At 42.1% G+C, this 24,347-nt stretch overlaps 1 protein-coding gene across 1 annotated transcript; it reads left to right on the top strand.

Moving 5' to 3' along the window:
* Positions 1 to 162: 162 nt before the first annotated feature.
* On the top strand, positions 163 to 24,141 carry LOC109464232 (meiosis arrest female protein 1 homolog). Its single transcript, XM_019761171.1, has 28 exons — positions 163 to 246; positions 2,532 to 2,763; positions 3,887 to 4,487; positions 5,071 to 5,211; positions 5,800 to 6,038; positions 6,669 to 6,786; positions 7,270 to 7,436; positions 7,884 to 8,053; positions 8,405 to 8,567; positions 8,975 to 9,306; positions 9,728 to 9,989; positions 10,669 to 10,764; positions 11,166 to 11,326; positions 12,048 to 12,314; positions 12,843 to 13,135; positions 13,688 to 13,914; positions 14,459 to 14,689; positions 14,875 to 14,920; positions 15,175 to 15,377; positions 16,006 to 16,233; positions 16,875 to 17,006; positions 17,543 to 17,638; positions 18,128 to 18,343; positions 19,302 to 19,362; positions 19,725 to 20,003; positions 20,271 to 20,357; positions 20,548 to 20,697; positions 21,285 to 24,141. Exons 2-28 carry the CDS (start codon positions 2,581 to 2,583, stop codon positions 21,512 to 21,514), a joined length of 5,379 nt encoding a protein of 1,792 aa, XP_019616730.1. The 5' UTR covers positions 163 to 246; positions 2,532 to 2,580; the 3' UTR covers positions 21,515 to 24,141.
* Positions 24,142 to 24,347: the final 206 nt, after the last annotated feature.

Below are 24,347 nucleotides of genomic sequence, written 5' to 3' on the forward strand. Positions count from 1 at the left end.
TACATACATCTCAAGCTTTTATGAATGAATACATCAAAATATTGTTTTTGTTCCTTCAAAATCACTACTTACTTCTACTTTTGTCAAAGGTTGGGATAAAAAATATTGTTTTGTGAAGGGGGTGTCAGTAAATAGAACAGCCAAAATAGTTGTTCCATTTTGCGGCAGTGTCATTGCGGTCCCCGCGCCTGCAGCAGCGCACGATGGACTAGTGGAGGGTGCAGCATTTTCCCATTTATTTTGTAGGTAAGAAACACTCAAGACCTTCAGGAATTTTACTACATCTTCTATACACCTGTCAAAGCGTAAAGGGACCATTTGAGCTAATTTGTGGGCTTTGTTTACGGTTTAATTTTAGAAAGTTATGGCGGGGTTGTAACGGGAGACAGGCAAACGTGCTGCTCGTCAGACATTCTTTGATAACGGGTCACCCCAGATAAACGTTTGCAGCCTGCTTTTAGACCTTCCCTATCAATGCCTTGTGCCTTCAAGACATATTGCACCCCCATAACGTTCATACATCTGAAGAAAATGACTCTTATAGCCTCTGAATGGAAAATTCTGCATTGCACAACCTCCCCGGGACTTCAAACGTGAAATCCCAAGTGGGAGTGTTACACAAGCTTCCCGCTGTTTATGCAATGTGGCTCCAATGTTTTCCTTCACGAAAGCTTCGCTAAAGCTCGACTTTCTTGCCTCCCATTGATGTCAAATGTCAAGACGGTCAACAATTTGTCAAAAGATACAATGATCTGTCATTGGAATACTACATCTGTTGCCAGAAATAGATATTTCATAACAATAACAAACAATCATGTCCTTCAAATGTGATATATGATATATGCAATATAAAACAAGCAGTGCAGATTTATACAGGTTTCTCAGATGAAGCCTTTATGAAATTTGTTTGCTTGGTCAGTTGGTGGGGACATTTTTGTCTGCAACTGTGCATAAGGAACAATATTGGCTTGCAGGCTGTTATTTCACAACATCAGGTAATGTTAACATTACAGTACAAGTACAGGTAACGTTACATGTCCAGACATACCAGAGGTTTAGGTACATGTCCAGACCTGTACCCGTACAAGTTGACATATGTTCAATAACTATAGAGACAGTAAACTTGACAGAATCTTCATTGAAAAAATGAAAGGAAGAGAACAGAACTAGGTGGCCTTATGTCTTATTTAATTTTAAACAAAACAAGAAGCCATAGGTGACAATCCTCCGTGAAGTTTTATATATTTCAACAAAAACAATCCCAAGCGTCAATGCCAGACCTACTGTGCAGACATTATAATTAGGCAACGGTTAATACAATGAGGGCGCGTCACAAGCATAAAACATACAAAGAGCTAAATCCATTACTGCTCCCAGGGCGTGTAAAGATACTGTGCTTCAAGTTCGAAGTTCATTTTAATAACACACACACAATCATTGCATTCACATAAAGATCGGACTATCATGGTCCGTGTCTAGTAACAAAGACAGCCCCACCGTCTTACTGTGCCTGTACCTAATTAAGCGCGCCTGGAACAGGCCAAATTCCAGCAACAGTTGCGGTAAGCACCGCGAGTGTTACTACCGCTGCCAGATAACCAGGATATCTGCTTAGAGTACCTCTGCTACCAGACAACTGCCTAAACCCACGGCCTATTCCACAGGATTGTAAAAGTAGGGATGTTTCTAAAATATGCATTTACTTCAATATCAAAACAGCTACGGTAAAAATAAAAAGACGTGCATCATCCCGGACATAATGCCACACCACATGCGAAATTACACAGAAATGCGACGTACGGAAGAATGCGTTTTGGCTGCGAACATCTTCCAAAAAACTTGGCATCTCTTAAGCATGGGCAAAAACATCTGGAACCACTTATCAAAACCACCCCGTATCTGCATGAAGTTCCACCCCCCCACTGCTATTCCAAACAACGCGTTTTTCTGGACCATTCCAATTCGCCTCATAATTGTAGGGGTGCGTCTGCAATATTACATTGACCGCGAAAGCAGCAACGGCAAAAGTACACATTCGTGCATCAACACGGGCATGCCCGCAGACGGCATATAAAATTGCGTGCCGATTACACAAAGAGAACCCAGTGTTTTGACTGCGAACACGAAAAATCAGCCGATCACAACACTCCTGAAGGAGGTTCTGACCTCCTTCACGGAGTAACAAAACCATATGTATTGTTCTTGTTGCATTCCTAGTCTCCTACAATTCTCGAGCTGTTCATAAAATATATGTTGTGTTCAAGTATTTGTTATGCTCCCTCTAGACATCACTTGGTTACCTAGATGTCTCTGTGTCTCATGAAGCCACTAGTCTAGTCTAGTGTAGTGTAAATTTATTTGGGTACAGCACAGGTTTAATGATTTGGTATTTTGAACCTGTACCTAAATGATTTTGCAGTACTGTGCCAGTGCTGCCCTACTGTCAACTGTAACTTAATGTTACCTCGCTGAACTTGTTCTGCAGTTATCCTATGAAATAAATGACATGAGACTGTTATTCTTCCCCGCAGTGCCCTAGGAATGTCAAAGGGTGGGTAGTATGAGTGTGTTCCACCAGTGATGAGCCAGACCCCCCTGCGGAGTAGCGAGGGCCCCTCCCACACCTCTGCCCCTGGTGCTGCCTCCACCGCTGACCCCCCTGTGGTGTACAAGTGCATCTTCCCCAGCTGTGATGCCTGCTTCCTGGATAAGGAGGCCGTCCTTACCCACATCTCACTGCAGCATCTGTCTGGCTGTGCACAGGTAGGATTACAGAAGATGTAGCTACATGTATATAGGAGGGCCTGCAAGGGGGGGGTAGTGATTACGAATTACACAAAATTTTCGCCGCCTATTACGAATTACGTTAAAGTCTCAGAGCTGATTACGACTTTACGATTTGCAGCTAATGTCCAATTACGAATTACGTTGATTTTTGCGGAGGCTGCCTATGAATTACGAAGTCTAAAACGGCCTGATTACGCCTTACAAAAAAAGGGCTTGCTGGCCCTCATGTAGCTCACATCACTTCACCCAGCCTTCTCAAAACAAGCCGGCAACCGGCGAAAATCACCGCCTACTTTCATGTAAATTTAAGAAAAAAATTGTAGTCTCCATTACAAACCCCTTCATGGCTCGCCTGCTACTTTTTTATTTCAGCCACCTACTCTAAATTTTTGTGAGAGGGCTGCTTCACCTGTCACTTTGTCTATCCTTTGAAATGGAAAGTACCTTGGACGGTTCTATAACCAGGGCTTGAAATACTTTTTCTTGTGCAGGTAACAAACTAACATTGAAAATTATCTGCACCAGACAAATTTTACGTGTGTGGTTGTGTGGAATAGCGGCAGTGTGCTAGACTCAGAACAAAAACGTCCCAGGTTCGAGTCCTGACATGGCACCAATCTTGTGCCCTGGGAAAGGCACACGACTGAAAATGAGTATTGTCTTGTCCTGTATTCGTCCTCTGCGTTGGTGGCGGCATAAAATAAGTGGATATAACTTGAGTGTGCTGTCACCATGTCTAGTCATGAAATGTTGGAATATAAAAAAAAAATTCTACGTGCACCTTTCAGACTTTCAGAAGTATGAATTATACTATAAACTATTCAGAAACCATTGCCATTATTTCTTTTTTACATAGTTCAGTACTTGAAGGCCAAAAGTTTAGGGGAGGGAAATATACGCACATTTGCTTGAACAGCTTGATAAAACATAATGAATAATGGTCCATGTATCAATAGTTTACAGTCATTGAAGGACATACCATATGTATTTGGAGTGAGTGAGTCAATAGGGTACCCTGTCTAAATAGTGTGCAATGTGAGAGTGAGACTGTGGGTATTTCATGTATGCATATGACATTGAATTTTCTGTCTTTCCACAGTGCAATACAAGCTGCTGCACCAGTTGCAGTACCCTGCCCCCTACGGTCCACTTTGGTAGCTCCCGCTATCCCCTGCCCCCGTCCACTTGGCACGAGATGACCCAGCAACACCCCGGCCCCAGTCTCCCCAGCAATGCCGTCCCCTGCTCTCTGTGTTCTCCTAGTTTGGATTACCCCTGTGCTGCACTTGGGCAGAGGTGTTCTCATTCCCACATGACTTATCCTCCAACCTCCCACTACCAGCCAAGTCTACCCGTGCCGACACCGCCGCCAAACATTCCATATCACCCACACCCCGGCCTAGTCCACACTGACCCAGCTTTCCACGTGGGAAGTCCCAGTCATAGCTACTTGCCCCATGTACCAGGGCAGGAGGGCTTGGCATGGCTTCACAACCTGGGGAACACGCCTTGTGCTCACTGTGCTATACCACAACCAGCACCGTCAGTATCGTCTGTTCAGGAACAGCTGCTGCAAGTTCTACAGCGCTCCACGACAGCGTCGCACCTCCAGACGTCACCGCAACGCAGGCCCAGAAACCAGCACCAGAGTCCCTCTCGGTGTTTGCACCACAATTACACAACTTCAGGGGGCAGCACAGGTTTGTTCAATGTTGGCTATGTCACAAAGTTTTATGTAACAATATCCTTACAAAGCAGTGCCATACAAAGAAATTAGAGAAGTAACATTTGCAAAGCAAATGCATAATGTTTACCTTCGGACATGGTCTGCTCTTTTAATTCTTACTCAAACACATTCACATACATGTACTACTACTAGTAAATGGTGACAGGAGCAGAGCAGACCATGAAATTGCAACATTATGTAACCCAACATCAGTCACCATGGTGACAGACATCAACAAATCATGTCATTGGTCAGGTCAGAGGTCACTGTTTGGAGAAGAAGAAGAGGAAGAAACTGAGCAAAAACAATATGTTTTCCTTCGGTAAACATAATTAGAATGCTGGATTATGATGGCAGTTCAGACTGAAATTAATGTCAGGCCTCTCCTAATACATTCTGACAATGTATGTTTTGTATCCATAATTTCTAAATAAACTAAAACAACTTTGTTTCTTTGACACTCGTAAATCTTCAGAATGTGTTTGCACCTTTTTGTTAGTTTGAATCAAAGTGAATTTTTCTATGATCTAACGACTTTTTCTAATTAAAACTCTTAGGTACAGATGGTGGGAGAGGAACCCTCCCTTTTGTCCAGCCTCCCATGCCACATTTTGGAAAGCAGACACCAAGTGTAGAAAGTAGCTCAGAAAATGCCACTGTTGTTACAACTCCCCCTGTCCACAGTCAACAACCAGCAGGTAAGGCAATGGATGCCACAGTACATCTTTAGCTAGTAATTAGGCCAGTATTTTAGTCAAAGAACAGAGTAAGTAGTGTTGGTATAACTGTTGTCTCACTAAGCATGGAAGCTTGTTAGGCATGGATGATGGTCAAGGATGCATGCTACTAGTATTTTCATACACTCACTCATATTTTCATACACTCTCATACACTTACATGGTCACACAAAAAATGTATTATTGTGCTCTTTTTTCTGAGGGTTGAGGAGATACAATACAAAAATTGTTTTCCTAACTGCATGATTAACTGATTAGTATACATGTATAACATAACTCTCTTTCTCAATAACATAACAGTATTGGTAGTAAGAGATGAAGATTCTGCTGCCTTTTGCTAATACGAGATGGGGTTCGCCAGGCCTCCATCCAGGAAAGTCGTGTAAATTGCCTTTCCCAAGGATACAATATCGGTCGCATGGCATGGCAGGGTTCGAACCCGGGACCTATTGGTTCCAAGCTGAACGCTCTGCCCTTATGCCACACAAGACTTAAGAGTACTGGTGCATGTTGTACTATTTTTTTAATCCTCCTGTTTTGACCTTGCAGAAGAAGTTCCCCAGCTGCCCGACTCTGCGTCGCCCCCCTCCCAGCCTGACACCCTGCCTCCTATCGGAGTGTTCTGGGACATCGAGAACTGCCAGGTCCCCAGCGGGAAGACAGCCATGGGCATCGTGCAGAAGATACGCACCGAGTTCTTCGCCGGACACAAGGAGGCTGAGTTCATGTGTGTGTGTGACATCAGTAAGGAGAGCAGGGAGGTCATACAGGAGTTAAACAATGCACAGGTCAGGAAAGTTGTTGCTTGGGCCTAGGAAAAAAATTGTGTTCCCTGTTTCAGTCTCAAAAAATTAGGGTCAGTAGGTAGGGATTATCTTTTTTTTCAGTATTCAAAAAAATTAGGGTCACAGGTAGGGATTATCTTTTTTATTTTCTTTCTTTCTTTTTTTATTAGAGTTAGTCTTTGGCAATCTTTAGTGATCCAACTTGTGATCCAACTTATACAATACAATTAAACAAAGGAAAAGTTGCATGAGGATACTTATATTTTCAATGTCAATGTTGGAAAAATGTTTAATCACTCAGGTATCAGATCGTAGAGCTAGGAAAGATCAATCAGCTTGAAATTCTTAAAAGTCCCTTGCCAGGGGTCCACCCCGAAAAAAGGCTAGGGTCGGCAGTTTTTTCTAGGATCAGTCAGGAAAGAGAAAACTTTTTTTTCCTAGACGTACGCTTATCTAGCTATGGACAAGGTCAAATTGTTCTTAGTCCTGTAAAAATTGACCTGTTAACTACAACCTTTGCTGTCAATATTAACCTTGGATAATAAGCTGTTACCATAATAAAATTTTACATGCTTGAAGTTGTTAAGTCCAGTTGGTGACACAGTGTTAATCGCATATACATTCTTGCCACAGGTGACAGTAGTACACATCAATGCCACAGCCAAGAACGCAGCTGATGACAAGTTGAGACAGAGCATTCGCAGGTTTGCAGACACCTACACCAAGCCTGCCACTGTTGTCCTGGTCTCAGGTAAGCACTGGTAATGTTATAACTTCATGGTAATGCAAACAAAATGGACATTCAAAAATTATAGCCAAATGCATTCAGAATGTCTATTATATGTTGGGTATTTCAGCACAGAACTGTTGAATAATTAGTTTATTTTTTTACACATTTTACTTCTGATGTAAGGCCACACCAATTTGATTTGTTGGCTCTCAGATTTTTTCAGAAAAAAAATGAAGCGACAGAGCGAAAAACAAGACGATAAAAACAGACGTAGGCATCCTATGATAGCCCAAAATTCTAGAATGATAGGAGCCATGAAGTCAAGATACTAGGCTGATTTGGGGCTAAAATATGAGCATTTTGGAGTTGATTCAGGGCCTGAATTTTTTTTTTGAAACCAGAAAGAAATGAAGTGGGGGAATCTGAGAACTAACAAATTAAATTGGTGTGGCCTAATATTACAAATATCTGTTTTGTATCTGCATGTCCATTTTCTTACAATAGGGGATGTAAATTTCGCCTCTGAGTTGTCGGACCTCCGACACCGTCACAAGTTCCGTATCGTCCTGCTGCACACACGGCACGCACAGGAGGCGCTGCTGCACCACGCACACCACGCCGTCTGCTACGACGACTTTGTCCGAGATCTCCCTTTCAGATCACCCAGTAAGGTAAATAGCCAACAAATTGTAACATGATTATGTTTACATTCGCAGAAGGAAAACATAGTGTTTTTCCATTGTTTCTTCTTCCTCTTCTTCTTCTCCAAACAAATAAGGTCAATGACCAAGACCAGATGTCTGTCACCATGGTAACTGGTGTTGGGTTACATCATGTTGCAAGTGGCATACAGAAATGACTTCAAGAGGGGCTGCATAGTCAACATATACTGTATATAAGTGTCTTTGAGTAAGAATAAACAAAGCAGTAGTTTGTTAAGCTGGGTAATGCGAAGATAAACATAATGCCTTTGCTTTGCAAATGTTACCTCTCTGTTCATTTAATTTCAGTCACATCTGATGGCTAATACGTAGTAGAAAATCAAGCTGTAAGACTTAAAAGCTCTTTTGTCAGGACTCTTCCAATATTTGACATAAACTCTGTATTGACTTTTGCAGGCAGCTATGGAACTAACAGACCTGCTGGTCAGCCACTTGCCCATTGGTCGAGACAGCAACCAGATTCGCAACCGGCTGAAGCAGCTGTCGGATAACTGTGGCGGACGGGTCCTCCACGTGTCCGGGACATCGGCGCTCATTCGCTTTCCGAACACAGAGAGTGCCAACAGGTACGGAATATGGTGCAATGTCTTTCCTAGGACTATCGCAGAGTGGAACTTGCTGTCACCAAGTACAGTAGGGGCATTATCATTAGATAGTTTTAAACAATGTTTAGAGTTATATGTTCAAAGGTTAGGTGTAACAAGTTGTTTGGTATTATGTAGCCAGTTGCTGCCGCACCGCGTGCCTGCGAAGCTGGTGTGTTACACCAAAGGATGGTTATACCGGCTATACAGATACATATACAGGATGTCTTTTTGGAGAGATCTATCAAAACATGTTTGTCGTAATATGAAACTTTTCATCAGCTGACGATTACATACAAGTCATGTTTAAAATTTGTTTTTCTGTGTCTTCAGGGCTAAGAAGAGGATGGAGAAAGAGGATGTCTTTGGCAGTAAGATTACAGTAGCGCTGGCACCCAAACAGAAAGAAGAGAACAAGTCCCCCACACGTAGAGCGCGCCACAGAAGTAACAGTAGAGGGAACGAACCATCTCCACCTGTGGGCAAAATGGAAAAGGTAGTAGTAGTAGCAGTAGGTCTACCTACATGTACTAGCATTGCATAAGTACAATATAAATTCTTTTGATATTGTGTGAATGCATAAAACTATACTTTGCTGAAACAATATTTTGCAGATTAAGCAACCTGCAATTTTGCAGTCTGAAAAGTTCAAGAGCTTTTGTATTTACTCCTGACTCTATGATATACAACAGTACTATAACTAATTTTGCATGTATTTGTCAAATTGCTTGTAAAATGTAAGCAATTTTGTGTATGCCATTGATTTAGATCCTGACTTTTAAATGTGTATGTGGCTATGTGCAGAAAGTATTTCTGAATTGCAGAACAAAATTTTGACATTTTGCAGTATTGCAGAACACTGAAAAAAGTATTTCTAACCACTGGCGACATTTACAAATGCAGACGGAAAGCAGAAGTGATTCTGAGCATTCCACAACCAGCGACCCTGAAAAGTACAGCCACCACCAGACACCCAGCTTCTTAAAACAGCTGCCCAGACATCATCCACAACCGCCGGACACCAGACAGCTCCATGGCAGGCCAGGAGGACTGGACAGACTCAACCACTCTGACGGCGGTCCCAGGAGTGAGGGAAGGAGAGAGGGAGAGGGAGGGGAGCCAGCAGGGGCGTACACAGATGTACTGCCTTCATGGCTGCAGGACAGAAGCCTGGAGTATTTCAGACCCAGACAGGAGGCAACATCACACTTCAACAGGAATGCCAAGTTCAGGAGGTTAGGAGAGTTTTTAAGGTTCAGAAAATCTTGAAAAATAGCCCGATCGGTACAGTAGCTATTCAACTTTGAGTGTTAACTTTCTGTCAACAGTTTTTTCTATATTCCAATATTTATTGCAAGACGTAGCCACAGCACACTGAAGTTTTTTTAAACTTACTTTTATGCTGCCACCAATGCAGACAAACACACGAATGGACAACAGACATACTCATTTTCACCCAAGTGAAGTGAGGAAATTTGTGTAAAGTGCTTTTTCCAAGGGCACAAGGTGGCAGGGCAGGATTCGAACTCAGGACCTCTCGGTTCCGAACCGAACTTTCTGTCATTATGCCACATGACGCCACCCTATTAACAGCTCTTAACCAAATTCTGAACAGCAGTGAAGAAAAATGACAGTGGCAGTATTGCATCTTTCCAGGTCTGTTGGTCCAAGATTTGATCACAGGACCCAGGACCTGCCGCTGCCCCTTCCACCAAGGCCTCGCAGTGCCTCTCCAGTCTACCCCATGCTGTACAGCGCACCCCTGCCCAGAGCAGCATCCCCACAACCCCAATCACACCCTTTCACGGAGATGTTCTACCCACAAGGGGTTGACCTGGAGGTCAGGAACCTTGACCCCACCCTGGGTCACCAGGAGATGAGGCAGACATTACTGTCTATCTTCAGGGAACATTGTAAGGTAGGTTACCATGGCAACACATTTTATCATTAGTTATTCTTTATAACTGATGATGATTATGATCAACATCATCATCTTAAGCACGAAATTAAGGGATATCTAAATTCAATGTTTTCATTTTAAAACTTAGGCCACAGCAAGTAAATTTTATAGATGACATCCTCCGCAGACTCCAAATCTAATGTGAGGCAGGCCGAAAAAAACAAGGTTCCTACATTTTGAAATTTTGACTCAATCATTGTACAAATGGTTTTGATTCAGTGGGAACATCACATATACACAGCCAGCATTACATATCACTGCATCAAAAGAAACAAAGCATTAAATCAGAGCCTTTTCTTGTCTCCTCTCTTTATAGTTATCTGCCACCCACCTGCCAGCATGGCAACAGACATCTTTGCCCATTTTCGGCATGTTGACCTCCGTCAGAAGGCAACAAAATTTCTTGTGTTTTTTTTTTTCCAAAATCAGGTGAAAATTAATGCGCGCGTTGATGTCATCCATAAAAATTACTTGTGTGGCCTTATTAGCACAATGATTTTTATGCAATTTTTGCTGCAGAGTAGTTTTTTTACATGTCAAAGGTATCATCAGTTACCTTCCCTAATGCATTTTGCAGTATACATTGTACATTAAAGTTGTACCATGACTAACCTTAATATATCCCTTCCTGTTGAAGGTGCTAAAGCTTGACATGCTGGCTCCACATGAAGGTGTGTGGAAAGCTATGGTCAAGGTCCCCAAGATGACTGATGCCACACTTGCCATTTCCCAGGTACATTTTAAGCAATCGTCTTAACCCTTGTCCTGTGGAGCCCAACACTTGTTGTTTTGTACATACAGTACCATCCATATAGAACTCTGCATAGGTCTGATTTGGGGGTATTTCTCGTGCAACGCATCACACCACAGCGAAATGCAACGAATGTGGAAGTAACTATGCCACCGCAGGGCAAAAAAAGTCGGGAGTCTATGACCTAATTAAGACATGAAATTATTGAAAAATACTGTGTGAAAATTCCATTAGGACAAGGATAAGTAAAAAAGACTTCCCAGGCTTGAAGATGATGTTACTGTACTCTATCTGGAAACTTCAGCCTTGAATAATATATAAGAATTTTTTCCGAGCAAGTATCACGCTGAAAATGCATCTGTAAATCAATTTTTTTTCTGCAGGTACATAGACGTAAAGTTGGTAGCAAGAGAATACATGTGATGCTGGGAGGTCGAAGGTCACCTGCCCTGCAGTACTTGAGGTCAGAGGTGACGGCCATCTTGAACGAGGCTCCCGGAGGCTGCCTGCCGCTCTTCAAGTTCACTGAGATCTACGAGAAGAGGTGAGAAGGAAAACTCAAAAGACATTGTATGAATCCAGTACAGTTGTTCAACCACCTTGTTGCTCAATGATCAATTCACCTGATAGATTGAATCTTCTCTTTGAGATTATTATGGCTTCACCAACACCACGTAGTGAAGAAGAGTCCATTCCATTCTTTTTCCATTTTTGGTACAGGGATGTGGTGAAGCCATTTGCTGCATTTGCTCCCAAGCAAATGTCTGCCTTTCTAGTCTTGTGCTATATTGCCTATGTGGGTCTGTAGGTGGTACGTACATCCAAAGCAAAAGGCATTGTGTGACTTCATAGAATGGCCAAAAAGTCAGTCATGTTATGCCAAGATGTAGTTTCTATAAAAAACCCCAGATGAACTTAAGAATCTGAAGATTCTGATGTCTTAAGTGTAATGGATAACAGACAAGCTGTGGTAATGAGTCTTTGCATGTGGACCATTGTGTTACGCCCCCTATCTGCCACTGCTGGTACAACAGGCAGGTGCACCTGTCAGATCTGCACAAGCTGTAGTATTGAGTCTGAGCATGTTGACTGTTGTGTTATATGCATGTTGACTGTTGTGTTACGCTCCCTATCTTCCACTGCTGGTACGACAGGCAGGTGCACCTGTCAGATCAGGACAAGCTGTTGTATTGAGTCTGAGCATGTTGACTGTTGTGTTATATGCATGTTGACCATTGTGTTATGCCCCCTATCTTCCCCTGCAGGTACAACAGGCAGGTCCACCTGTCAGACCTGCACAAGCTGACAGACGTGGTTCAGGTGAAGGACCAGGGCTCTGCAGGGCGGGTGGTGTGCCTGACTTGTGTCCCCCTGTACCCCCCCGGCACACACCCCAGACTCACCCCCTCCCCTGCAGCCAGCAGCTCCACCACCACGGCCACCACTCTGTCCAGCGGCAGTCCTGTAGTGGTGGAGGAGGAGGAGGAAGAAGAACCCTTCTGCAAGATCCACTGTACACAGGACTTCCTAAGGTAGGACTTCCTTCAGCTGTAGACATGGCAGTGTTCTAGCCAGCCAGAAATTTTTTTCTCTCAGCTCAATTTTGTATGACATAACAGAAGTCAAGGTTTATTGCACAAGGATTGCAACAGGTACATGTACAGTGTATGGCAGATAGTAAGATTACTAGCTGGTATGAGTCTATGATAATTCTACATATAGGTTACGGGTACTATGTCTGACAGAATGTTGCATAGAACTACGGACTAAGAACTGTAGTAACATCATGTCGAGCACCAAAGGCATTACAATCCCACAGCACAAAGATTTGACCCTCAGAAACACTATTCTTGCATTTTGAAGGGGGGGGGGGGCAAATCTTTCTGGTAGACTATGCTCTTTCTACATCTTCACTCACCAATTTTTGTCAAAAATGATGCTTTGGGCAAAACTTTGGCCCGTGGTTACCGGTATTTAAGATAATTGCCTAGGGAAGTACTTCTTACATTTTCAACTGTTCAAACTCTCTGACCTATTTATTAATTACACTGTGTGTCCAGTACCAGGGAGGTGGACCATGAAAACTGCATGTTGCCCGACATCGTCCTGTCCCTGAAGGCGTTTGCTGCCCAGGTCCACACCCTGCTGCAGACCCACGACGGCAGGCTGCCACTTCTCAGCTTCCAGACCTGCTACAACAGCGAGATCGGCACCCTGCCCGTGGACGAGGGTGGGAGGGGGGTGCCTGTGGAACACCTGATCAGCTGTGTGCCGGGAGTGAACATCTCACACAGTCAGAGTGGCAACAAGACTGTCAAGTGGGCTCAGAACAGGCCTCCGCTTCCTCTGGCTGGTATGTTTTTAGGACTTCTGTTTCTGCATTGATCCTAAAGAAAAGCGTGAAACACTGCTGTAGAATGTGCCAGCAGCCTTTCCTTTCAAAATCGTCTGTCACTCCTGTTGAATTTTTTTGTCCGACAAGGAGTTGATTGTATCTTAAACCTTGTAGTTTGCCCTGATTGTGAGGAAAAATGCCAGTGGTTCTGAACACAACACAGGATGAATGAATGAACTTCATTGTTTGACAGAGTACAGGCAACAATAACAAAGCAATCAACACATACATGTATCTATTCAACATAGATCTATAACTTTTGTTTCCTTTTGGACTTTCACAAAGAAATGTTGTCTTTACTTATTTTCATATCAATCAATAGTTCGTACATGTACCTTTAAACCTACTTTTCTGACAACTCTCCAGTGTCACTGACTAAAGCTAGTGGATGCTACCTGAAATGTCTGGCTGTTTCTAAAATCATATCCTGTTGCTTGAGTAATTGTTTTATGACAGATATACATTGTATTCCCTTTACCACTATAATGATGACATGTTTCCCTGTCCCAGATGCCTGTTGGCCGAAGCTGCGTCCCCCCAGCCCTGCAGCCTCCCCCCAGCTGATCCAGTTCAGTCGAGACGTGGTTGACCTGCTGAAGACCGTGTCGTGCTGCAGACTGCCCTTCTCCCGGTTCATCCCCACCTACCATCACCACTTCGGCAGGCAGTGTAAGGTGGCAGACTACGGCTTCACCAAGCTGGTCGAGCTGTTTGAAGCTGTTCCACATGTGCTACAGGTAATTAATTAAAAGCATGGCTGTCAGCATTTAGCAAAGCATTTCAGATCAAGCTACAAACTGAATACTATCACTGCCTGAATTGAATGTTTCAAAAACAGTGCAATACCGCATTTGGTAAGATTAATGAACTTATGCATGATTTTAACACTCAGTTATTATTCTAAACAATCACTAAGTGACTTTCAGAGCAATTCAAGACCCAATTCCCAGGGACTTGCTATTCTGTACATTTAGTGCGGAATAAATCATTATTGTCATTGCACAAGATACATACTACCGGTATCAGTTTTGGAAATTTTCCGAGAAAATGTTGTTAAAAAAAAGAAAAGTAGGCAGAGAAAAGCTGAGATTAGTGAGAACTCCTTATTTGAATTACTGAGAATTAGTAAATCAGACAGATTATGGTACTTGGCTTTCTAAAATGTGAAATAAGATTAATTCCTTCTTTCAGCCCATTAGCACTAAAAGTGCAAGTATATTGTACTACAAGCACATTATCTTTCTTATATCTACATAACATAATTTTCCTCTGTCTCCATAGATCCTGGGCTATGGCTCTGCCCGTGTGCTGACCCTGACCCATCGCGCTCAGGTCAAACGTTTCACCCAGGACGTCCTGCGTCTGCTCAAGTCCCTGCCCAACAAGGAGGTGACGGAGGCGGAGTTTCCCGCGGCGTTCCACGGCTGTCACGAGAAGACGTGGGACGTCAGGGACTACGGCGTGTGTGAGGTCCAGGATCTGCTCTGTGAGCTGCCGGAAAACACTGTGGAGGTAGACACTTGTCTGTGCACTGTGCTTGTATTTGATATATCTATTATTATTAAGCCTGTTCAATGACAGTAAAGCTTGAACAAAAATATTGATGATGACTAGAAGAATAGTATTTGATATGCTTCTTCAGTGTACATTCAGTCTAAGTCAGTTTGTGGGCTCATTCGTATACTGTCTTTCAACAGATAAACAACACAGAAGACAACACTGTCATATCACTGCCTAGGAGAGGTCAGTACTTCATACATACCAGTAATTTACAATTGTAGATGTATTTTGTTCAGAACAAGTTTCTAGTTTACAATACTAGTACTAGCAGTGTAAAAATGCGACAGGCTGAAAGAAAATCAGGACTCCTGTTGATGAAATAGATAATGTAGGTAAACATTTTATGAACTGCCAAATATTTTTTTTTGTACGTTCATTTTCTGCCATTTGGATTTAGCAGCCATCCCCCATTTCTAACAATGGACTCTCCCTGACAGAACAAACCCCAGAGGAAGTGGAGCGTACCAAGCGGTTTGCGAGGGAGGTGGTGGAGCTGCTGCGTCGCCAGCCCCACTGCCGCATGCCCTTCAACAAGTTCATCCCAGCCTACCACCACCACTTCAGCCGGCAGTGTCGCCTGTCTGACTACGGCTTCAGCAAACTCATCGACCTGTTTGAGGCAGTGCCACAGGTGGTACAGGTATGTAGTGTCTGTGGCTTACATTTGGGTAGATAATGTTAGTTTGTTGTAAGTCACATTGCCTTTTACTCGTTTTAGAGGCCGTCGAGGCAGTTGTTGACCACATGTCTTCCGCAGTATTAGAAGGTGGAGACCATCGCTTTTCACTACCTTTTACTTCCCTGACCAAAAGTATATATAATGTGCTATATATCCATATAGTCAGGTACTCATACAAATACGGTATGTTGTTATAATGATAAATGTAATAAGGAGTTAAGAGAAAGTGTGAGCTCTTTACAAAGGCGAAATGCAGGGCTCTAGCCAGCACCAGGTTTTCCGTCAATTACAGGAACTTTGTGATGTGTGATGGAAAAATTTGTAAACCAATCTGTCAAGATTGATGGACAAAATTGACAAGAATATAGGGTAAAAATATACAACCAACAACCACTCTCAACCCCATGATTTGCCTCTCAGGATGTTGGAAATTGCGTTTTTAAAGGCTTGTACTGGTAGATCTATAATTTGTCTCTGAACCCCCTAGATTGTGAGCAGTTTACCCCAGGTCTAATCATGAACCGGGGCTGATGGAAAAAATTTTAACTGGCTAGAATCTTGGTTGACTGTTCATATTTGATGTTTACAGGTACTTGAGGGTGGTGAGGAGAGAAACTTGGTCCTGGCTGAAGGGGAGAGAATCAAGGTGCTGAGTTACCAGCTGGTGAAACTGCTGCGAGCGCAGAAGGACCAGAGACTGCAGCTGGGCATGCTCATCCCGACCTACGCGCGCATGTACGGCTACACACTACGGCTACAGGACTACGACGCTAGCTCCATCAGACAACTCCTGGAGAAAGTCACACATGTCGTCAGGGTATGTAGTAACATTATATAGTCAAGTTCATTTTTTTTAAAACTATATTCTGTGTACAAATATGGTTGTAACTCTCTGGCACAATTAATATTGTTGACGTCACATATCCGTAATGTTTTGTGTGAATAAGGTCACGTGTCTGGAACTGGAACTCTCGTGAGATTACATTTTGAAGTGATTGGTCATTAATTATCCTGATTAAGGCGAGAGTTATCGTTGAAAATTTTATCTCTATGTAACACTTGTGTTGGAATAAAGTTCAACATTCAACTGTGATTACTACCAGCGCAGATGAACTTTCATGATAAATATAGTTGTGTTTGAAAAATATTATTGAGTTATTGATATGAGACAGATGAAACCATACAAAATCGTACTACATTAATGAATATTGCTTGTAATCAGGTGGAAATTAGTGTGTCATTTAGTTTGATACTGTATGTGAAATCATAATGCAAGTGTAAGTGTTGTATAGATATTTGTACGTTGCTTGTATTTTGTAATCAGGTGGAAATTTTGTTTGATGCGTGCAATGATAATACATGTACACAGTATACTTACAATACATGTACAACATGTTTTATAATGAATGGCAATACATGTGTAAGTGTCGTCTGAATATCTGCCGTTTTTGTTCCCAGGTGGAGGCAGGTGTGCGTGGTGCGCAGGTGGTGCTGATCGACCGCAGACACCTGAAGCACCTGTCCCAGCTGGTGCTGGCACTGCTGATGGACACAGCTGACGGAACTGTTCCACTCAAGGACTTTCCACAGGTGTGTGGGGGGAGGAAGAAATGATTAGCTGATGAATACAAATTCTTTGTGTTGCACATCTACATAAGTTTATGAACAAAAAAAGATTTAAAGACTCTTTTTACCTAGTACCTACTTATTAAGTGTTTGATTCAGTCAGCGTTTTGGTGGCCATTTGTCTTCTCCCCTAATGCAATTCTGTCTGGTTCACTTGCCCTGAGGAGGGTGACAGATGGTCAATGACTGTTGGCTGAATAAAACACTTAGTTGTGTAATAAGTGTCTTCTGTTCAGTGACTTGCCATACTGATGAAAGTATTCACGAAAATAAGTTTATATTTTTTCACAGATAGAACAAATAGAAGACAGTTGACAATGATGAGAACTAACTTTGATACAGAAAGGCTATCACGGCTAGCAAGGTTAAAGATAACTGTGGGACACAGTTAGATGCAAAATTCTACAACACAAATATTGGCCTTAATTTTTAGTCCATGCTTCATAGTATGTTATGTATGATGTAAGCTAATCTTTTTTTATAATTGTAACTCTGTCTAGGTGTTTGTCCAGCGTTACCGGTACCCGTGTGACCCGAGGGAGTATGGGTACCAGTGTCTGGCAGATCTACTCAAGGCCATGCACCAAACTGCACAGGTAGGGGGTGCTGCAGTCATGCTGGGAGAAAAGTCAGTGTACAGACTGAAGTACCTGACAATGTTAAAAGAAATTTCTAGATCTCAATGAGTTTTGGAAAAACATCTTGATTGAATCTTTTAATCTTTAACTCCTGATATCCTTGATATTCTTTTTGGTACAAAATGTCACCAACTAGACATCCAGGTAATGAGATATGCCAAAAAACACTTATTCCGGCAACTGGATATGATTTTAGAAACCGTCAGACATTTCAGGTAGTATGCACTACCATGTGTCACTGACGAAAGGTGGTGGATGCTACCTGAAATCCCTGACTGTTTCCAAAATCATATCCAGATGCTTGAGTAACTGTTTTTTGGCGTACCTATTCATTTGTGTACAATTTACATAATATAAATTGCATTCCATTGCCAACAGACTCAATTTCTTGTCAGAAATTATGACGTACTGAAGAGAACTCTTAGAAATGATTTTTTCCCTCTGCAGCTGAAGAATGAAGGCAGTGAGGACTGTGAGTGTGAGGTGGTGCTGACACCGCTGTACCACTTCGCACGTGACATCAGGGTCATGCTGCTAGCCCGCCACTGTAGCGTCCCCCTGGCCACCTTCAGCAATGCCTTCCAGGAACACTTCAGACGCCCGTGTAGGCCCCAGCAGTTCGGCTTCTACAACATCCCAGCCCTGCTGGCAGCCATCCCACAGGTGGGCTTTTGAAAGCACGTTGACAAAACGTACTGCACAAAACACTCACTCACTGTCCGGTTTATTGTCTGTTTTCCCCCGTCTTCTGAGGGATAGAAATGCTTGCACGGCAATACTGAGGCTTGATGGCAGCCTGCCACTTGCATCTGTCCTGTGGGTTGACGTTTTGTAGGTTCAAGTGGTGGAAGTCCCCCTTACATTGTCAAACCATCCTTCCATTGTGAAACCCGTAATTGATTTGTGCTGCATATGCTAGATGATGGGAACATCTGTAATTGTTTGAAAATGTATGATAATCCAGACAAACATCTAATAGCACAGTCTGTGTAGTTCTTATTCTACCCTGTCAATTTTTACCTCCGGGGAAGGAGATATCCTTCCGCGAGGAGGTTTTACTATGGTTCGAAACATTTCTGTCAGCAGCTGTTTCTCGCGATCGGCTGGACGGATTGGTCTGTTGTTCGGTATACGTATTGCTATTGGGCTGCAGATGATGCAGAACGTTTTTGTTTAATTGCATATGTGTTTATGGGCGTCGAAATAAAATGTTTTTAAGTGCTCCGGACACCCCCGCCATGCTGAAAATGGAATTTACCATGTTGTTAAGGAATGGGGAGGTTGCAGTTTTGGGTCTTAGCATTTAAAAGGGGTCAAACAGAGGGGTGTCTGGTTCCGATAAATGGGTGACGGCGCAGCAATGACGGCGGGGGTAATGGTGCGGGTGACGGTGCAGGCTGTCAGACTGTGAGACACGTTAATCAACAGTCCATACCGAACCAACCGTCAGTAGCCATCAAACACATACAAACATATTACGCACATAACTTTCATACTACACACAAACAAATAACCTAAACCAATAGAATACAAAAAAAACCCGGAGGTTTGAAATCTACGATTTTCCTTGTTTATTTGTACAACTGTTACGTTAAGTTTACAGATGGCTTTCCCTTCACAGGTGGTGAATGTCAAAGGTAGAGGCAACAGGAAGGTGGTGGTACTGAGGCATGATATGAGAGGTAGGTGTTGACAATGGTAGCTAAAGTGTTAGATTGTATCATGTGCCTTTTCTTTGTGTGATTTAAAAAAAAATTAATTATGGGTATGTACATGGCTATGCATTCCAAATTTTTTTTTGGATTCAATTAACTTTCCCTTGTATACTATATACCTGCATGTATCATATCCACGGAATATTGCTGATGCTTAGAAGTTAGAACAAGACTAGTGTGCTCAGCTAGTACTATAAAAAATATATCACAGAGTATGGTGTTGTATGGTGGAGAGGAGATGAGGTCTAGGTCATAATTGAAGGTAGAGGATGAGCTGTACTCTGTGACAGATGACTTTATATATATATTTTTTTGTATCTTTTACAAAGCTGGAGCCCAGAGTTACCATCATGGTACAGGAGTACGTGGCAGTAGTTCAGGCACCACTTCACCATCCAGTGTGGACAGCAGCAGTAGGGAGTCGTCCAATCGTGGCTCTCCTACCTGTCTGACTGGGTTAGAACAGGGGCTGCCCGGTGCACATTCTCCCGAGTGCCTGCCAGAATCTGCAGAGATGCCTGCTGTCGGGGTGGCTGAGTGCCCGAATGCTGACGACACCCGCTCTTCCAGTGGTGTGTCTAGTGCTGGGGCACAAGAGACCGAACAAGGTAGGAAGAAAACTAGTTTGAAAAACTTATACATGTTGAAGTAAAGGGCAGCTTCAAGTGTTATAAGTCATTTCATTGCTCATACAACAAAGTCAATGTCTCCAGTGTACAGTAAAGACTCAGGTCACATATAGACAAACTAGCTCAGGCTTTCCTTGTGTATTGAGCTTGTAGTATGAAGAAATGGGATGTTAACAAGTGCACACTGCTATACAATGTGTGATGGTGTCCACTCCAGCTCAAATCATCCTTTCTTCCTCACACCAGGCCATCCCAGTGAGGACACAGCTGTTCCAGACCTGCTAGTTAAGGGCAGTGGCCAGGATGGTGTTGGGGATAGTCAGGAAGTCAGAGGTATGTGTTCAGCACCTATATATTTCCATGCTTTCGATTCGACATGTTTGCAGCGTAACACCGGCTTTGCAGATTATGGGTTGGGCAGATTAAGCAAACAACGGCCCATCAGATAGCTAACTAATATATAATTTCAATGTGTTTTTTGAGTGTAGCCTACATTCTAACAGAATTGATTGTTTCCTCCCAGACCTGATGTCCAGATCACCCTCCCCAGTTGACCTGTTGAGTGCACCCATCCCACCGTCCCTGCCGTCCCCGGTCATCTGGCCTGACCCAGTGACCGCTGCCGACACGAGTGACCTCATCAAGTTCACAGATTCACCGCCGCCAACCGCTGGTAAAACACTGGCTTCTGCTATAGAAAATTTATTATGTTTACCTTCGTAGAAGGAATCGTTTTTGCTTTGTTTCATCTCCTTCCCCAAACAAATAAAGTCAATGACCTGGACCAGCAGTCTGTCACCATGGCAACTAGTACTGTAGCAGTGTTGGGTCACATTATGTAGCAGGACAGAGTTTGAGAGGCTGCTCACCATATATGTGAACGTGATTGACGGAAACTGAGAAGTAGTTTGTTGAGATAGACCTTGTGAAGGTAAACAGCATGCCTTTGCTTGCAAATATAACAGTTACTCTAGTTTCTTAATTTGTGTTTATTCAAGTGGTAAAACTGCATACTTCAAAAGGTGTCTAAATGATGTCTGTGATAGCAACCAAAGAATAAAAAAACAAGACTACCAATATCAGCCCAGGTCTCAAACCTGAAAAAAGACAACTGATAGAAGATGTTGTCATTTAAAGTTGTCAGGGGCTTTTAACAACGATGTTGCTAACAATACATACTGACGTTAACAGTGAAGTATTGTGCTTGATTATCAAGACCTATTTATGACTTACAGGCAGTCTTGTTTCTTCACCTTTCAGGCAATGCGCAAGACGTAAAGAAACTAGGCAAGCTTGTTGCAGACTGTACCGAGTCAAGAGAAGACGCCGAGGGGGGAGTTGGAGATGTCAAGAAGATGGGCAAAGGACAGACGAAGGAGCAAAGGAGCGAGGGAAGGAAAGACGGAGGAGGACTGACGCGAGGAAGTGTGGTGAGGAGAAGTGTGAAGCTGGCAGCAGCCTTCTCAGAACCCCTGAAGACTTCACAGTAGGAGGAGGAACGGGTTGAGAGAGAGAGAGAGATCCAGCTTTTGGGCTGGATGCTGAGGACAAGAAGGTTTAGGAATGGACAATGAATGGATCGGTACGAAGACAGATAGATGTGCTTGTCAATGTGTGCAACAAAAACAAGAAGTCTGGGGGCTATATAGTTACAAACTTCTTAACACTGTTCAGTTATTGTACTCTACTAACTGTTTCTTTGTAAGTTTATAGAACATATTTCTTTAGCTTAAATACATGTCAGTCATGTAGCTTGTATGTTTAAGTTAATGCCGATATTGGAACTATGTTGTTATTTACTTTCATATTTCATATTACTGAAGCATCATACAGTAGTTTCTGCTTAAGATATAAGAGAATGGCGCTGTTGTTTCAGGTAAGATATTGTCACAATGTTCTAAAGCAATGCAGTGCAAATATTTGTGAGTCACAAAAGACATTTCTGGTCAACACGTCAAAGGCATTTTCCGACTTTCCTTTCTATGAATGTTAACTTCCAAATTACACCTGATTTCATGCACTTCAATTCTTCAGAAATGAAAGATATTTTGTTTTTGACCCCGAAACAGTGGAAAATAAAGAACTCGGATGGTATGTGGTACATTAAATTGAAAAGAAAAATATTTGAGTAACAAAAAAAAGTGGTTGCTTTTCAACTCAAGCTTACATAGGGCTTTAGGTTACATTGTGTTTTGTTGTCTTGTTTTGTTTTGTTTTGTGGAGAGATTCGATATTGTTTTCCTTCCTGTTTGTGTTTATGATAGGATGTCTCGGCTAAAGCAATGTCAGAACAACATCTCTGTTTATAGTTTGTTATATTTTCTATAAGAAAAATCTAAATCAAAGAGAGCTGGTGCATGACATTTTCTAAATCATCAGCACCAATGCCTTGTCTTTGAATTCATGAGAACTGTCTCTTGTGGCACTCGGTTTGCACATCTTGTTGCCACTTGTTACAAGAAAAAAATGTGAGAAAGATTACTTTGTGCAAATCAGTTCTTTCACATTTCTATTTGCAATTCAGTTTTGCATCGCCTTTGCATCTATTGTATGTTGTGCAGACAGTTGCTTTCTTCTATATGTTGCAGTGTTATTTACAGACTTGCACTTCTGACATGCATCCTATTTCCATTGCAATGTCATATGCAAAGAGTACGTTGCGGATTTTAGCGAGAAAGGCAATGTTGCAGTTTTAACTACATTAAGTGCAATCATTTATGTTTTGTTGATGTTGCTGTATCATTTTATGTGTCAGATTAATGCTCTTAAAGTTGCTTAAAAGCCACAACTACTGTACAATATACGGGTATAAGTTGCTACAAACCTTGCTCTTAACTAGGGTACATGCCATCGTTAGTAAAGTTATGGCTAGAAATGCTGTCACAGGTTTTGGTGGGAGACTAGACTTGGGCTGAGACCTGTTTATTTTATCTCGCTGGTATGGCCAGGCTTTCGCCTCACTGCCTCGGATAGCGAGTTTTTCTTCCGTATGTCCTCTGGGACATAGTCTCCTTATATTTGCGTCCCGAAGTGTAACTCCCATCTTAGTTTGTGACATGCTAAGTACCTTGCCTTGGCTTGGTTGTTGGGACTTGCCCCATGCCTACACACATGTACGTTTTGGCATATCACATCAGCACAGTATGGCTGATGTCTTCAGGGCCCCAACACACACCTACTATCCTCCCTGCTTGTCCCACATACTGTCAAATAGGGCTGTAAGGGACATGTTCATGTTCTTTTTCTCGAGAAAAGGAGGATTTCTTTTCAAGACCAAGTCCACGTGGCAAGGTTATGCAAAATGATGTCTGGATTAGGAATATATGTTGGAAGAGATGGCTGTCCTAGTTAACTGCACTGCTATTTAGTTAAGGAAATATCATTTGTTCAGAAAATTCCCATCGCATTATGTTTGTGCATCTATGTTAGTAGTAGCAAACCATTGCCCACATTTTGGGGAAGTATCATGTTTTGTTCAAGTTGGTATCAGACACAAATCATTAATTAAGTTCTGAAGCAAAAATAAATATGTACTTCTGTGTATTGATACTATTCAGAGTATAACAGAATGCATGTTAGGCACTTGAGATTACAAAAAACCATGTGCACCTTTGTTAAACCATCAAAGAAAAATTCAATTTGAAAAAAAAAGACATCAGTGTCTGAAAAAGAAAGAATTGAGTGCATCAAGCCAGACCCACAAACTGAAGAGAGTAATAAAAAAAGTATAAGACAGCCATCAAGTAATACATGTAATGAATATGCTTCAACGTCAAAAGATGCTGACTGAAGTTTTATTCTTTTATCATTATTCATTTCATTACTTTTCTATAGCATCATTATGAGAAAAAGACGAGCAATTGTGTACAATGTCTTCAATCATGAAACAAGCCAGTACAATAACCTTTGCTTCAAGTGACACTACTTACATTGCTGTATCTTATCCTAATTTTTTGTTATAAAAACAAGCTACTCACACATTTATTCATTGACATGTTTAACAAAGCCAGTATTCAGATGTATTATCTCTTTACCATACCAGTACAAATTATGGTAACTTACAAACCTCATGACATCAGTACATAATAACAATAAAGCCTCCAGACCCTAACTGCAACTTGAAATAGTCTTTGTTCCTTTCTTCATTTTGTCACGAACCATCGAAGTACATTTTGTACCAAAAACCACTACATATAACATTATGTATATAGTGACACTGAACATCATAAAGATATAACCAAGGGCATTAACAGTTAACGTTATATATTAAGTCCTTGATATAACTGTAGTATAAGTAACCATTCCTCAGTTCATTCATGTAAA

This window comes from Branchiostoma belcheri, unplaced genomic scaffold (assembly GCF_001625305.1).
Source record: "Branchiostoma belcheri isolate BF01 breed outbred unplaced genomic scaffold, Haploidv18h27 scaffold135, whole genome shotgun sequence".
Classification (NCBI taxonomy): domain Eukaryota; kingdom Metazoa; phylum Chordata; class Leptocardii; order Amphioxiformes; family Branchiostomatidae; genus Branchiostoma; species Branchiostoma belcheri.

Excerpts from the sequence above, each read along its gene's own strand:
- LOC109464232 (XM_019761171.1), top strand. The coding sequence starts at position 2,581 with ATGAGCCAGACCCCCCTGCGGAGTAGCGAGGGCCCCTCCCACACCTCT. Across the intron at positions 2,764-3,886 it reads ATCTGTCTGGCTGTGCACAG|TGCAATACAAGCTGCTGCAC; the intron begins GTAGGATTACAG and ends GTCTTTCCACAG. Across the intron at positions 6,039-6,668 it reads AGGAGTTAAACAATGCACAG|GTGACAGTAGTACACATCAA; the intron begins GTCAGGAAAGTT and ends TTCTTGCCACAG.